Consider the following 13,260-nt stretch of genomic DNA (forward strand, 5'->3'; position numbering starts at 1 on the left):
GGTCTAGGCCCGAAACGTCAGCCTTCCTGCTCCTATGATGCTGCTTGGCCTGCTGTGTTCATCCAGCTCTACACCTTGTTATCTCAGATTTTCCAGCATCTGCAGTTCCTACTATCAGTAATAGTCTGTAATTGTGTTGAGTGTATGCCAACTCGGCAGGATACTTGTACTGTCCCAACCATTTGAAGCACCCTTACATTTATGTGAGCTAATGCAACACAGCCAGAGATCCAAAAAAAAATGTCCTTTAGGATAAAAAAACTGAAAGAACTGCAGATGCTGGAAATCAGAAACAAAAACAGAAATTGCTGGAAAATTGCAACAGGTCTGGTAGCATCTGTAAAGTGAAATCAGTTAACACTTAGGGTCCAGTGACCGTTCCTCAGAAATGACTGCAGCCAGGTAAAAGTTGGTATATATGCTAAAGATCAGGTGTGGGAGGGGTAGGTGTAAACAATAGGTGGCACTTGGGCGGACAAAAAAAAATGGGTTAAGGTCATCCTGGGAGAATGAATATCTGCTAATGGGGACCATTAGTGGCTGACAATGAATTGTTTGTGGTAGCAGCCTATGTGTTGACAAGTACAGGTGTGTAGTGGCTGGGGTAAGGATATGGGAGATGGTGCTCAAGCCCTAAAATTGTTGAACTTGATAATGAATTCAGAAGGCTGCAGAGTTCCCAAGCGGAAAATGAGGTACTGTTCTTCCACCTTGTGCTGTCCTTTGCCGGAGCAGCACAGCAAGCCGGAGACAGATGTTGGAGAGGGAACACAGTGGAGTGTTGAAGTGGCAGGCAACAGGAAGCTCAGGGACATTTTTGCAGACAGAATGTAGGTGTTCTGCTATTCAGTCGCCCAATCTGGAAGAAACCAATTGTGAGCAGTCAATACAGTAGACTAGATTGAATGAAGTACGGGTAGATTTTGCTGCGTCACCAGAAAGGTGTGTCTGGGGCCTTGGATAGTGAGGAGAGAGGAAGTAAATTGGCAGGTGTTACACCTTCTGTGATTGCACTCATGAGTGGATAAGGAGTGGACATCAAAGTGTCCTGGAGGGAACGGTCCCTGTGGAAGGCTGACAAGCGAGGAGAAGGGATTATGTGTTGGGTGGTGGCATCCACCACTTTGACCTGAAGAAATTGGGAGGAATTATTGAAGTTGTTGTTCAAAGTGAGGATGAATTCAGCAGGCAGAGGAGGGTGGTAATGGGTGGGGACACTTTCCACGAAGAAGTGGAGAGCCCTGAGACCATCCTGATGGAAGATGATATGTAAAGGAATTGCACATCCATGGTAAAGAGGAGATGGCTGTTGCCTGTGAACTGGAAATTCTGAAACAGATGCAAATTGTCAGAACAATCATGGCTGTAAGTAGGAAGGGACTGGACAAGGAGAGAAAAAATCTAGTCTAGGTAGGAAGAGATGAGTTCTATAGAGCAGGAGCAGGCAGAAACAATGAGTTTGCCAGACAGTCCAGTTTGTGAATTTAGGGAAGGAGGTAGAAATGGACTGTGAGGGTTGGAGAATGGTGTCCTCTGCCCCACTGAGTTATTTTCACCACCCCAGCCTCTGCCTCTAAGCCATGACCACACGTGGGGCCTGGTAATACCGATCTCTTTGTAGGGTACTCGGAACATACCATGTTCCAGTTCTACTCAGGCACCCACCCACACCTTTTTCTCCGGTACATCAAAATATGATCAGTGTTGCATCTCTCTCATCCAAAATTGGAAACATTTATCCATTTTGCTTCCAATTTCCACCCTGCTCTCCCCTTCACCTGGTCTATCTCTGACTCCTCCCTTCCTCAACATCGTTTGTTGCAGCTTCTGGGGATAGGTTGATCACTAATATCCACTACAAACCCACCGTTTCCCAGTTATCTTGACTATACATCTCCACACCCTGCTTCCTGTAAAGGCTGTATTCTGTTTACCAATTCCTCTGTTTCTGTCGCATCTGTTCCAAAGACGCATAGCTCAACAAGAGGGCCTTCAAAATGTCCACCTTTTGCCTCAACCAAGGATTCTCCACTGCTGAAGTTAACGGGGCCCTCAGCTGTGTCCAACCCATCTTCCATACTTCAGTCCTCACGCTGTCTCTTCCCTCCCACGACAGCGATAGTGTTTCTTTTGTTGTCACCTATCATCCCACCAGCATCCACATCCAAAGGATCACTAGCTGCTGAAATAACTCCAGAAACACTGGTATTCCATCCACCAAGTCACCCTTTTTACACTGGGAGAGTCCTTGACTCTGATCCAGCTTCCTCAAAGCTAGCTCTCAGTGAATTGGATGTCTGACAATCCTATTCTTGTCATCAGCCAAGACTCCCTCATTGGGGCTGTTAATCTGGTCCAGTCAGAGAACTGATATTCTATGATGTCCATCTGGGTGACCTCGTTGTAATCACTACATTCCCCCTCACCCCCACCGAGCCAATAACATAGGTCAGTTTTACTTTTGTAGCTCCTCCGATTTAGCATTGGGTAAGGTTTCTCCATCTCTGCCTCTGATATGGGTGGTGTGTGTCACAAAGTAGCTCACCACCTGTGCCCGGATCATTCTCCTCTTTAGGCAGCAAAGGCATGAGGTGGCGACATTCTGCTGTGTACTTCTCAATTCCGAGGTATCTTCAATGCTTGACAGAGAGGGCGAACCAACAGGTTCAGGAAAAATCAGAAAGGCAGTCGAGGAGCCAGGCACATTTTAGCTTGTGCACTGTCTGCAGCTTTTGTATGGTCCATGTGCTTCTTCAGGTCCATTTCACTTACCCAAACTTTATACATCACTGGACCTGACCTTGCATGGACCGTGCCTCTTACCCATGGAGGGCCATTCCCATGGTTCCTACACCAAACTGCGTCCCCTGAAGTGACCTCTTTCTCCACTTAGTGGAGTCTTGTGTCCAGCATTAGCGTTTCTGACATAGGCTGACAGTATCCCAAATGGCAATCTCGTATATTGGTACAAACCCTTTTGGGTATTAATTGTAGCATACTTCTGGGAAATCTTCATCGAACCACAATTGCAAGTACACATGGCCCCTGCCTGCTTTGCGTATAAATCTTCTACGTGAGGGATTGGGTATTTTTCCAGCTGCGAAATGCGGTTTACCATTTGTTTAAAATTCCCACAAAGGTAAACCAACGAAATGGGTACAACTACTGCCTATTCTGCCACCTGGACTGGTTTGATGATTCCTCACTTTCCAGCCTTCTTATTTTTGCCTCTGCTTTCGCCCATAAGGCAAATGGCACTGGGCAGGCCTTGAAGAATCATGGAACTGCTCCCTGCTCAACATGCAAGGTGACCTTGGCTCTTTCGATAGTTCCTGGACCTTCCTGAAAAACCTATGGGTATTTAATTGGAACTTCACTCAGAAATATCAACTGAAAAATGTTGATCCAGTTTTTCCCCATCAAGCTGGGCCCAAGCCTTTTATTACATTCAATGGTAACTAAACCAGCTGCTTCTCATAAGAGACCAGAACTGAAGTTGTATTTTTAATATGTGAAGGTTCCCCGGTACAGGTTGTCAATCTAGTTGACTTAGCCATTGGAATCCAGAATGAATTTTGTTAAATACTGGTTCTGTGATCACTGAAATGGCCACACTGATGTCAAACTCCATTAGAACCAGGGGACCATTTAACCAGATGTTTATTTTGATTGGTTCTGATTTGGATGTTGTTAAACAATTTAACTATATCAAACCAGATATAGGTGGCTTTTCCAGGATGTACACTCTCCTGGATACTGGCCTATGAGTTCTGTTACTCAATTTAGGTCTAGTCGGACTCTTTTTTGCTGCCTCGAGTCCGCATACTGGCAGGAACTATGATGGCTTGCCAGCCCGGATTCTGAAGAAAATTTTAACCATTTGGCTGAGGGTTGGCTTTGTTTTGAGGCTTTTGCTGTGGGATGACCTAGAGTCCCTCAATTCAGGATATATCTTAAGTGAGGCTATGCAATTGCCTTCATTCATGTGGTGTTCCCCAAGCTCATTTGGACCGGCGAGGGGTGTCCCCTTCCATTGGAATACCCTGCAATTTATACTCATCGCATTTTCCAGTGGTAAACCCAGTTGTGGTACCTGTGTGAAGTCCAGTTGGACTTCAGCCAGTAGGCACTTACGCATGGTTACATCATTGATCCCATATATGAAATGGCTTCTCAGCATCTCATTAAGGATTAAACCAAAGTCACATGCCTCTGCCAGTTATCTTAACCTAATCAAAAATGCCAATATTCCCTGGTACTCGAATTGCCGAGTAAAACCGATAGAGGGTCAGAATTAGAGGAGTCTTGGGGCCATAATATTCCTGAACTAAATCCATAAACTCTTGAAAGATTTTAGTATCTGATGCCTCAGGGAAAATTAGGCTCCTAACAACCGGAAAAGCTGCAAGTCCACAAGCTGTCAGGAGAGTTGCTCGTTGCCTTTCATGTGCCCCAATGTCATTTGCCTGGATTCTTTCAACATATTGGGCCCAGTCTTTGGCAGGATCAAATGATGCCAGAAATACTTACCCAAACTAAAATAACTCCACAGAGCCTGGTATCCTGTCACCAAGGCCCCCTTTATTTACACGTGGAGAATCCTCGACACTGATCCAGCTTTCAGAATGAACAAAACCTCTAACATCCTGTTTATATCTGTCAGCCAGGGCGCCCTAATTGGAGCTGTTAATCTGGTCCAGTCAGGGAACTCTTATTCTATTAGATCCACCTGGCTGACCTCATTACAGTCGCTACAAGATGATCAGGAATTAGGGACCCCTGTGCAGTGCATAGGTCTGTATGTAATGCTGTTTCCCTTTTAAACTTATCCTTTCATAGGTGGGTTTCGTAGCCCCCCTATACGACCCCACCCCACAACACATCTAAGGCCAAGTCACTTACCACTTCATCTGTGGTCGCAGCCATTTTCTGCCCCATTGCTCACTTTTAATTCCTAGCATGATGGAAGGTGACAATGAGTGCTCTTTGATCAGTGGCTTCCTGCCTCCACCTGTACATATCAGTGAGCCCTCAAACCATCCAAACTCCCTTCCTGGTAGCCTTTCCAGTAAACATCATAGGTTTTGAAACTCCCATGTCCGCACCAAATCCATTTATATTACCATGCAACTGCCCATTTTACCCCATTTCCCCACCCATTCCCACTCCTGTTGAAGCTAGGATGCTCCTGACCATGGACAGATGGTTCCTCTCATCCATGCTCTATGATTTGCTTCCCTCACAATTATTCTGCAGCCCCAATCTTGAAGAATAGCTTGCAAAGTCTCCTTCCCATGGCAACAGTCCCCCTGTCTTTCTCACCCCTCCCCTGCTCCTCAGCCACCCCATCACCCTCACTTTCCCCTTAGTTGCTGTGGACGAACCCTTCAAACTCACTCCCTTAGGCAACCTAATCAGACAATGGGAATATGAAATGTCCAACCCCTTGAAAATTGGCTCTACATATCTCCAGTTGCATTAGCACTTCACCTCCCTAGCTGCAGCTTTTCAATGCTAGTTGCCAGTGTGTTCTGCACTGTAAGTCTTTGTTTCCTGAGCAGCCTACATGTCTGTCCAAGGGGTTCCATGATTTTCGTGAGGGGACGGCAAATGCCAGAGTCCATGAACAAAGGATACATGCAGTTTGTAATTGTGGATCATGCCTTGACTTGCTGTCTGGCCCTAAGCAACATGGAGATCCTTCTGAGCAAGTGGCAAGCTGAAATCACCAGGTGCCTGCTCTGATTTCTATACTGAAATTTCTCATCTGGCTTTTTTGGTGTGTGTGGTAAAATAGGAAGCTAAATATTAATGAGGTACGTTAGGTCATTAGCAGGGTTTTTAACAAACTATAATTCCCCTTAACTGGCAGCTCTCACGCAACTTATTAAAAGCATAAAAGTTGCCGCGTGACACTCTGGACATCAAGATAGGTCTCACTGGAATTCTTGTCTCATTCTATCATAAATCTCACCATTGCCCATGTTGCTTAGACCACCATGAGATTTGTCTGCATTCCTCAGACTTAAAGCCGTGGTAATGAGAGCCCTACCAGGAAGGTGGCCAGGATGAAGACAGCAATGGTTTTAATAGGAACAAGGACATCAAAGCTGGAAGTGGTGTGGTAGTTGAGAAAGTTGGTAGCTGCAGAAATGTGACAAATGGAGGATTAAAGGCTACACCGTTAGGATTATTTTATTTCACTATTTTAAACTATATTACTATTTTAATGTTGTCTGAGAGCTAAGTATTAGCCAAAATGCCTATTCTACCAATAGAATGTATCTTTCATGTCCAGAGCCTCAATTTAATATTCTGCCCAAAAGATGGCACCATTTGATTGTAGTTGTGAGAAAATACTCTCAAGTATGTCTTGATTATTTGTTTAAGAGTCTGGAATTGGACTTGAACCAATAGCCTTTTGACCCTTGTGATGAAAGGTCAATTTTAGCATTTGGATTTCAAACTAATGACAAATGGGTATTTGGTTACTTTTGTGAAGGTTGTAAAAATACGGTGAGAATCTTCTGAAACCATGACTTAACCTAGTATGGGTCAAATAGCAGGTGACTGCAAAGTCCCTGGAGTATACCTGGAAGACTGCAGATACTGTAGCGGTTTATGGTAAGGTTGTTAATATTTAAAGGCATTAATTTGCTTTTGATTTAGATTATTGTCAGATTGATTTTTAACTTAGAAGAAAACCCACAGATTGAAAGATTTTAGTCTAGGTTTTGGAGGAGGTCTAATTGGAGGTCATAAGCAAATATAGATTATCTCCTAAAATGTATAGGACAGTCTAGGAAAGCTCTGTTATCTTGATTTAAAGGTTTAGTTTGTGATACATCCACAACCAGGAATATTTAGTTAGTAGCATTCAAAGTAGTAAAAGACCTGAGAAAGCCTCCAAGCTTTCAGTTTTGTGAATATTTATGTGAGAAGACTTCACGGTTCACATAACTGGGATGAATCAGTTAAGTCAAACTTAAAGATTTGATATGGAAGGACAATTCAAAATTGGAAAATAGTCTTACGCACAGCAAATTCTCATCTATTCTCTAATTCCATCAGTTTACAGCTATTTGAATCCAGAAAAATTGTACATCTATATCTATTTAATTTTTTTTCCATTTATGTAATGCTTCTTTTCATGATAAAAATAAATGTGTGTGTGTGTGTGTGTGTGTAATATATATTTTAAATATAAAAAATCTATATATATTCTGGGATCTGATTTCCCCAATAGTGACATCAATCATGACACACTGATCAGAGTGCTACAGTTGAGCCAGGATTGAGGTTGTTGCCCAGGTTATATATTAAAGAAAAACTGAAAGAACTGCGGGTGCTGTAAAACAGGAACAAAAACAGAAGTTGTTGGAAAAGCTCAGCAGGTCTGGCAGCATCTGTGAAGATCAGAGTTAACGTTTCGAGTCCGGTGACCCTTCCTCAGAACTTTGGCTACATGTGTTATTCTTTTTATTTTCAATTTTGTTGAACATTCAAAAAAAGTAGATTTCAAATATTCAGAACTACATCCCAACCCATTGTTTATCCTGACATTATTTCTGTCATTCCAGGTGTTTGAAGAGCTGCTTTTGGATGCTGACTGGAGTGTAAATGCTGGCAGTTGGATGTGGCTATCATGCAGCTCCTTCTTTCAACAGTTCTTTCACTGTTATTGTCCTGTTGGCTTTGGTCGCAGAACAGACCTCAATGGAGACTATGTCAGGTAGATGTCCACCTGCCTCTTTTTTTGCTCTGCTTGATACTTTAATGATGTACATTAACGCAAGTAAAGCATTGTAGGTGGGTAATATTAAGCATATTAGAAATTTGTGGGTGCAGACTTTTCTTGGGAAATTGCTTTTTTATCCATGTTTTGAAAGACTTTTTACCTGTTCAGTGTCAGGTGCTTGAGATACAAAAATGCAAGTTATCTTTAAGTTCTTGCTACTCACATTGAAAGTTCATTAACATCTATCAATTCCAAGGCACCAGAAACATTTTAAATGGTTAGTGAAATGGTTGCTAATAAATTGTTAATAAGTTTCAAAAAGTGGACACAATTCACAGATGTCAAAACTGTTTGTGAAGAGTAAATAAAATTATTCTGAAATAATTCATTCTTCTGTTATACAACTATGTTTTACAACTACTCATTTCAAACCAATTTGCTTCTCACCCTTCCCACAAAACTGTGTAGTGGTGTGATGCTGCACTGAGTTGCATCCTTTATTAGTTGGAGAGTGAAGAGTAACTGTGGGCAATGAGAGTGGCTAAGAAACATCTTTAACTTAACTCATGTTCAGCTTTTGAATGCTAGTTTTGAATATGGCAATGGCAATGTGGTTCATGCTCTCCCTCATGGTCTATGGAATGTTGATGGGACTGAGAAACCATTACTGAGTGCATGGTGGGTGTTGACAAAGGGGCATTGGCAAATAAATGCACAACTTATTTAATTTTGATCTCTTGTATATCTCTTTACATGGTCCCATACAATGCCTATCCATCTAGACTTGAGAGAATTCTGTAATTATAATATTAGAGTATAGAAGAGGCCCTTTGGCCTATCGAGTCTGTGCTGAGCTATCTACACTAATTCCAATGTCCAGCACTTGGCACATAGCCTTGAATGTTATGACATTTCAAGTGCTCATCCTTATACTTTTTAAAGGTTGTGAGGTTTCCGCCTCTGCTGTCTTCCTACCACCTTCTGGATAGAGTCAGAGTCATACAGCACAGGAACAGACCCTTTAGTCTAACCAGTCCATGTTGAACATAATCCCAAACTAAACTAGTCCCACCTGCCTGCTCCTGGCCTATATCCAACTCATTCAAATTTGTGAGACATGATTTTCCTCTCGCAAAACCATGCTGATTATCCCTAATCAATTTTTGCCTCCAAATGTTTATAAATCCTATCTTTCAGAATCACCTCCAACAACTTACCCACAACCAAAGCCAAACACACAGGTCTGTAGTTCTCCAGATTCTTCTTATGACCCTTGTTAAACAAAGGCAGAACATTAGCCACCCTCCAGTCATTGGGCACTTACCCATAGTTATAGCTGATGCAGATATTTCTGCAAGGGGCCCCGCAATTTCCTCCCTTACTTTCCACAGTATTCTGGGATACACTAGATCAGGTCCCAGAGATTTATCCACCTTGGTATTCTCTAAGACCTCCAGCACTTCCTCTTTTGTATTGTGAACTGTTTTTAAAAGATTGATATTTATTTCCCTGAGTTCTCTACCCTCCGTTTCTTTCTCCACAGTAAAAACTGACATGAAATATTCATTTATCATCTCTCCAGTCTCCTGGGATTCAAACACAAAGACGACCCCTTTGATCTTTAAGGGGCCTTTCCCTCTCTATAGTTACCCTCTCTATAGTTACCCTCTTACTCTTAATTTACTTATAGAATCTCTTTGGATTATCCTTAACCTTATCTGCCAATGCTATCTCATATCCCCTGTTTGCTTTCCTGATTTCCTAAGAATTCCCCTACACTCTTGATATTGATTTAAGAGATTCATTTGAACCTAGTTATCTATATCTAATACAAGGTTCTGTTTTATTCTTGACTAAACCTCAATATCTTTATTCATCCATTGTTCCTTAATCTTACTTTCCTTACCCTTCACTCTAACAAGAACATAATGCCTCCAAACTCTCGTCATCACACTTTTGAAAGCCTCCCACTTGTCAGACGTCATTTTACCTGTGAACAGTCAATTCCAATCAATTTTCTAAAGTCTTTGTCTCATACCATTAAAATTTGCCTTACTCCAATTAAAAATTTTTAACTTCTATGGAAGACTTATGCTTTTCTACAACCGTTCTAAAACTAATAGAATTATGATCGCTAGACCCGAAGTGTTCCCCAACTTTCACTTCATTCACCTGCTCTGCCTTATTACATTTTTATTATTATTATTATTATTACATTTTTCCGCGAGTCCATGCAAAGCCTCCTGCCCTTTACCTTAAAATTATGCCCTCTCATTATTGACCATTCAACTAAGGGAGACAGCTGCTTTGTATCCACCCTGTACATTTCCCTCAAATCTTGTACAACTCAATCAAGTCACCCCTTAGCCTTCTCTGCTCTATAGAAAACAACCCAAACCTATCTAGTCTCTCTTTATCGCTGAAATTCTCCATCCCAGGCAACATCCTGGTTAATCTCTGCTACAAATCTTCCAGTATAATCACATTGTTCTTTTAGTGACCAGAACTGCGCGCAGGACTCCAGCTGTGGCCTAACCAAAGTTTTGAACATCCGTAGCATAACCTCCTTGCTTTTAGAAATGATGCTTCAACTGATAAAGACAAGTGTCCCATATAGACACACAGAAGGCTGGAAGAACACAGCAAGCCAGGCAGCATCTGAAGGAAAGGCCCTGAAGAAGGGTAATACCCAAAACATTGACTGCTCCTTTCCTCCGGATGCTGCCTGGCCTGCTGTGTTCTTCCAGCCTCCTGTTTGTCTACCTGGATTCCAGGATTTGAAGGTTTTTTTGTCTGTAACTAAGTGTCCCATATGTCTTCTTAACTACCCTATTAAACTGTCCTGCTGCCTTCAGGTGGCAGTATGTGGACAAGCAGCCTAAGATCTCTGTTCCTCAGAACTTCCTAGTATCCTGCCATTCATTGAGTATACTTTATCCTGTTATTTCTTGCAAAGTGCATCACCTCACACTGATCAGGGTTAAATTCTACCTAGCACTGATCTGCCCATCCCATCCATATCTTCCTGTAACGCAAGACCTTCTTCCTCAGTACCACCTGGCCAATCTTTGTGTAGTCTGCAAACACACTGATCATTGCCCCCATTGAATCACAGAATCTCTACAGTGCAGAAAGAGGCCATTCACCCCATTGAGCCTGCATTGACCCTCTGAAGAGGATCCTCCCCAGGCCAGGTCAGAAGAGAAGCTGAAAAAGTAAAAATAAGCTGCGGGTAGCAGAGAATAGATAGTCAGTGCTGAAAGCAAACCATGTAATGTGATAATTGGCTTGAGGGTGGCTGAAAATGGGTGGGCTTTGCTTAAAAATATCCCATGTCATAACACTGTGGGAGTGGGTAAAAATCATGGAAGGATAGAATCAGGCTCTAAAGTTATTGAACTTGATATTGAGTCCCAGAGACTGCAAGATGTCCAGGTGGAAAATTAGATGCTACTATTCAAGCTCGCACTGAGGCTTACTGGAAAACTGCAGCAGGCCAGTATCAGAAATATTGGAGGGGAACACAGTGATGTGTTGAAGTGGCAGGCAACTGGAAGCTCTGGGTCATTTTTATGGACAGAGCATAGGTGCTCTGCAAAGCAGTCACCTTGTCTGTGTTTCGTCTCCCAATTTAGAGGAGATTACATTGTGAACATTCAATATGGTCTACTGCATTTTCTGAAGTACAGTTAAATTGCTGCTTCACCTAGAAGGTATGTTTGGGGCCAGGGATGGTGAGGAGGCAGGAAGTAAATAGGGAGGTATTACACGTTAAGCGATTACTTGGATAGGTGCCGTGGACATATGAGGAGATGTTGGGAATAGAGGAAGAGTATCCCAGAGGGAATCCACCCTGAGGAATGTTGACAAGGGAGGAAGGGGGAGGGGAATATATCTAGTCTTGGCATGCTGTTGGAGGTGATGGAAATGGTGGCTTACAATCTTTTGGATGCAGAGGCTGATGGGGTGGTAAGTGAGGCCCAAGGGGACCCTATCATTTAGAAAGGGTGAGGGTAGAAGCATGAGAGATGGGCTGGACATGGCTAAGGACCCTGTCAACCCTGATAGTGGCTATCCTCATTTGAGGAAAAAGGTGGGCACTTCTCAGGCTCCCCTGTGGAAGGTGACATCTTCAGAACAGATGCAATGGAAATGAAGAAAATGAAGAATGGGATGGAGTTCTAGTAGGAAGCAGTGTGTGAGGATTGGGTTAGGGTTATGATTATAGTTGAGGTAACTGTGGAAGTTGGTGGGTTTGTAATTTATATCAGCGGTCAGCCTATACCAAGAAAATACAGCGTAGTATCACCAGAATGGTACTGGGATTAAAAGGGTTCATTTAGGAAGAGCAATTGGAGAAACTAAGTTTGTAGCTGTAATATAGCCAATTAAATGAGAATTTGACTGAGATTTTTAGGATTTTGAAAAGAAATGTTAGGAGAAATACTGAAGTTTTCTCTTGCTGATGGCTGTGACTAGCCCAAGGGACATAAAACCAAGCCAAGCCATTCAGAAAAGAACTGAAAACAATTGCTGGAGATCACAGCGGGTCAGACAGCATCCATAGAGAGAAAGCAAGCTAATGTTTCTGGTCTAGATGATGCTTCATCAGAGCTGTAGTGAAGTGTGGAGGGGACAGCACTTATGCTATATTTGGGTGGGGCCGGAGCAGGGATTGGGGGTGGTGGGTGTACAGTGGAGAAAAGATGTTGATAGTTCAAATTAAGTGATCTTTTCTCCACCAGCACCCTACACCCACCACCCTACTCCCTGCTCACCACCCCCCCACCCAAATATAGCATAAATGCTGTCCCCTCCACACTTCACTTCAGTTCTGATGAAGCGTCATCTAGTTTAAAAATGTTAGCTTGTTCTCTCCACGGATGCTGTCTGACCTGCTGTGATCTCCAACATGCAGTGTTTTCAGTACTGATTTCAGCATCTGCAGTAATTTGCTCTTACGTTCAGAAACGAAGATAGTTAATGTTCCTTTCTGCAAAGGGAGATCACCAACTATAGAATACATTTCCATAACAACACGCAGATGATCAGAAGTCTTTAGATCTAAACTAGCCAAGCATTTTGGCAAATATGGCACTGTGGCAGATAGATAGACTTTTGTATATAGATCAGTATGATCTCACTGAATGGTGGAACAGACTTGAAGGATGGAATGTTATGATCCTGATCCAATGTTCCAATGTTCCTATTCTGCATTAAAGGTCCATTGTTCAAAGGTTCCCATGATAGCTTGGTGAGTAAGTAAACACATAATGCAGATTATACACACTGGGGCTAGCTATGCTTCTTTTTCTGTAGCAAGAGGATGATTTAGAGCAGGGTTGGGGGAAGAAGTGACAAAAATATTTGCTCCTAATTGCTGTCCAGTGACTCATAAAATATATGTGGCTATCAGAGAAGAACAGGCTGATTCTCTAGAGATAGTAGGAACTGCAGATGCTGGAGAATCCGAGACAACAAGGTGCAGGGCTGGATGAACACAGCAGGCCAAGCAGCATCAT

The 13,260-nt window shown here is 42.6% G+C and overlaps 1 protein-coding gene across 2 annotated transcripts in view; it reads left to right on the plus strand.

The window, feature by feature from the left end:
- The window catches only part of LOC109935958 (cryptochrome-1-like), a 77,869-nt gene that overhangs the window by 41,241 nt on the left and 23,368 nt on the right, over positions 1–13,260 (plus strand). For both annotated transcript variants that reach the window (XM_048612186.1, XM_048612187.1), the window contains exon 8: positions 7,581–7,732. In XM_048612186.1, the coding sequence (XP_048468143.1) occupies positions 7,581–7,732 (152 nt within the window). The remainder of the gene's footprint in view (positions 1–7,580; positions 7,733–13,260) is intronic.

The sequence above is a fragment of the Rhincodon typus genome, chromosome 25 (genome assembly GCF_021869965.1).
Source record: "Rhincodon typus isolate 14 chromosome 25, sRhiTyp1.1, whole genome shotgun sequence".
NCBI classification, from domain to species: domain Eukaryota; kingdom Metazoa; phylum Chordata; class Chondrichthyes; order Orectolobiformes; family Rhincodontidae; genus Rhincodon; species Rhincodon typus.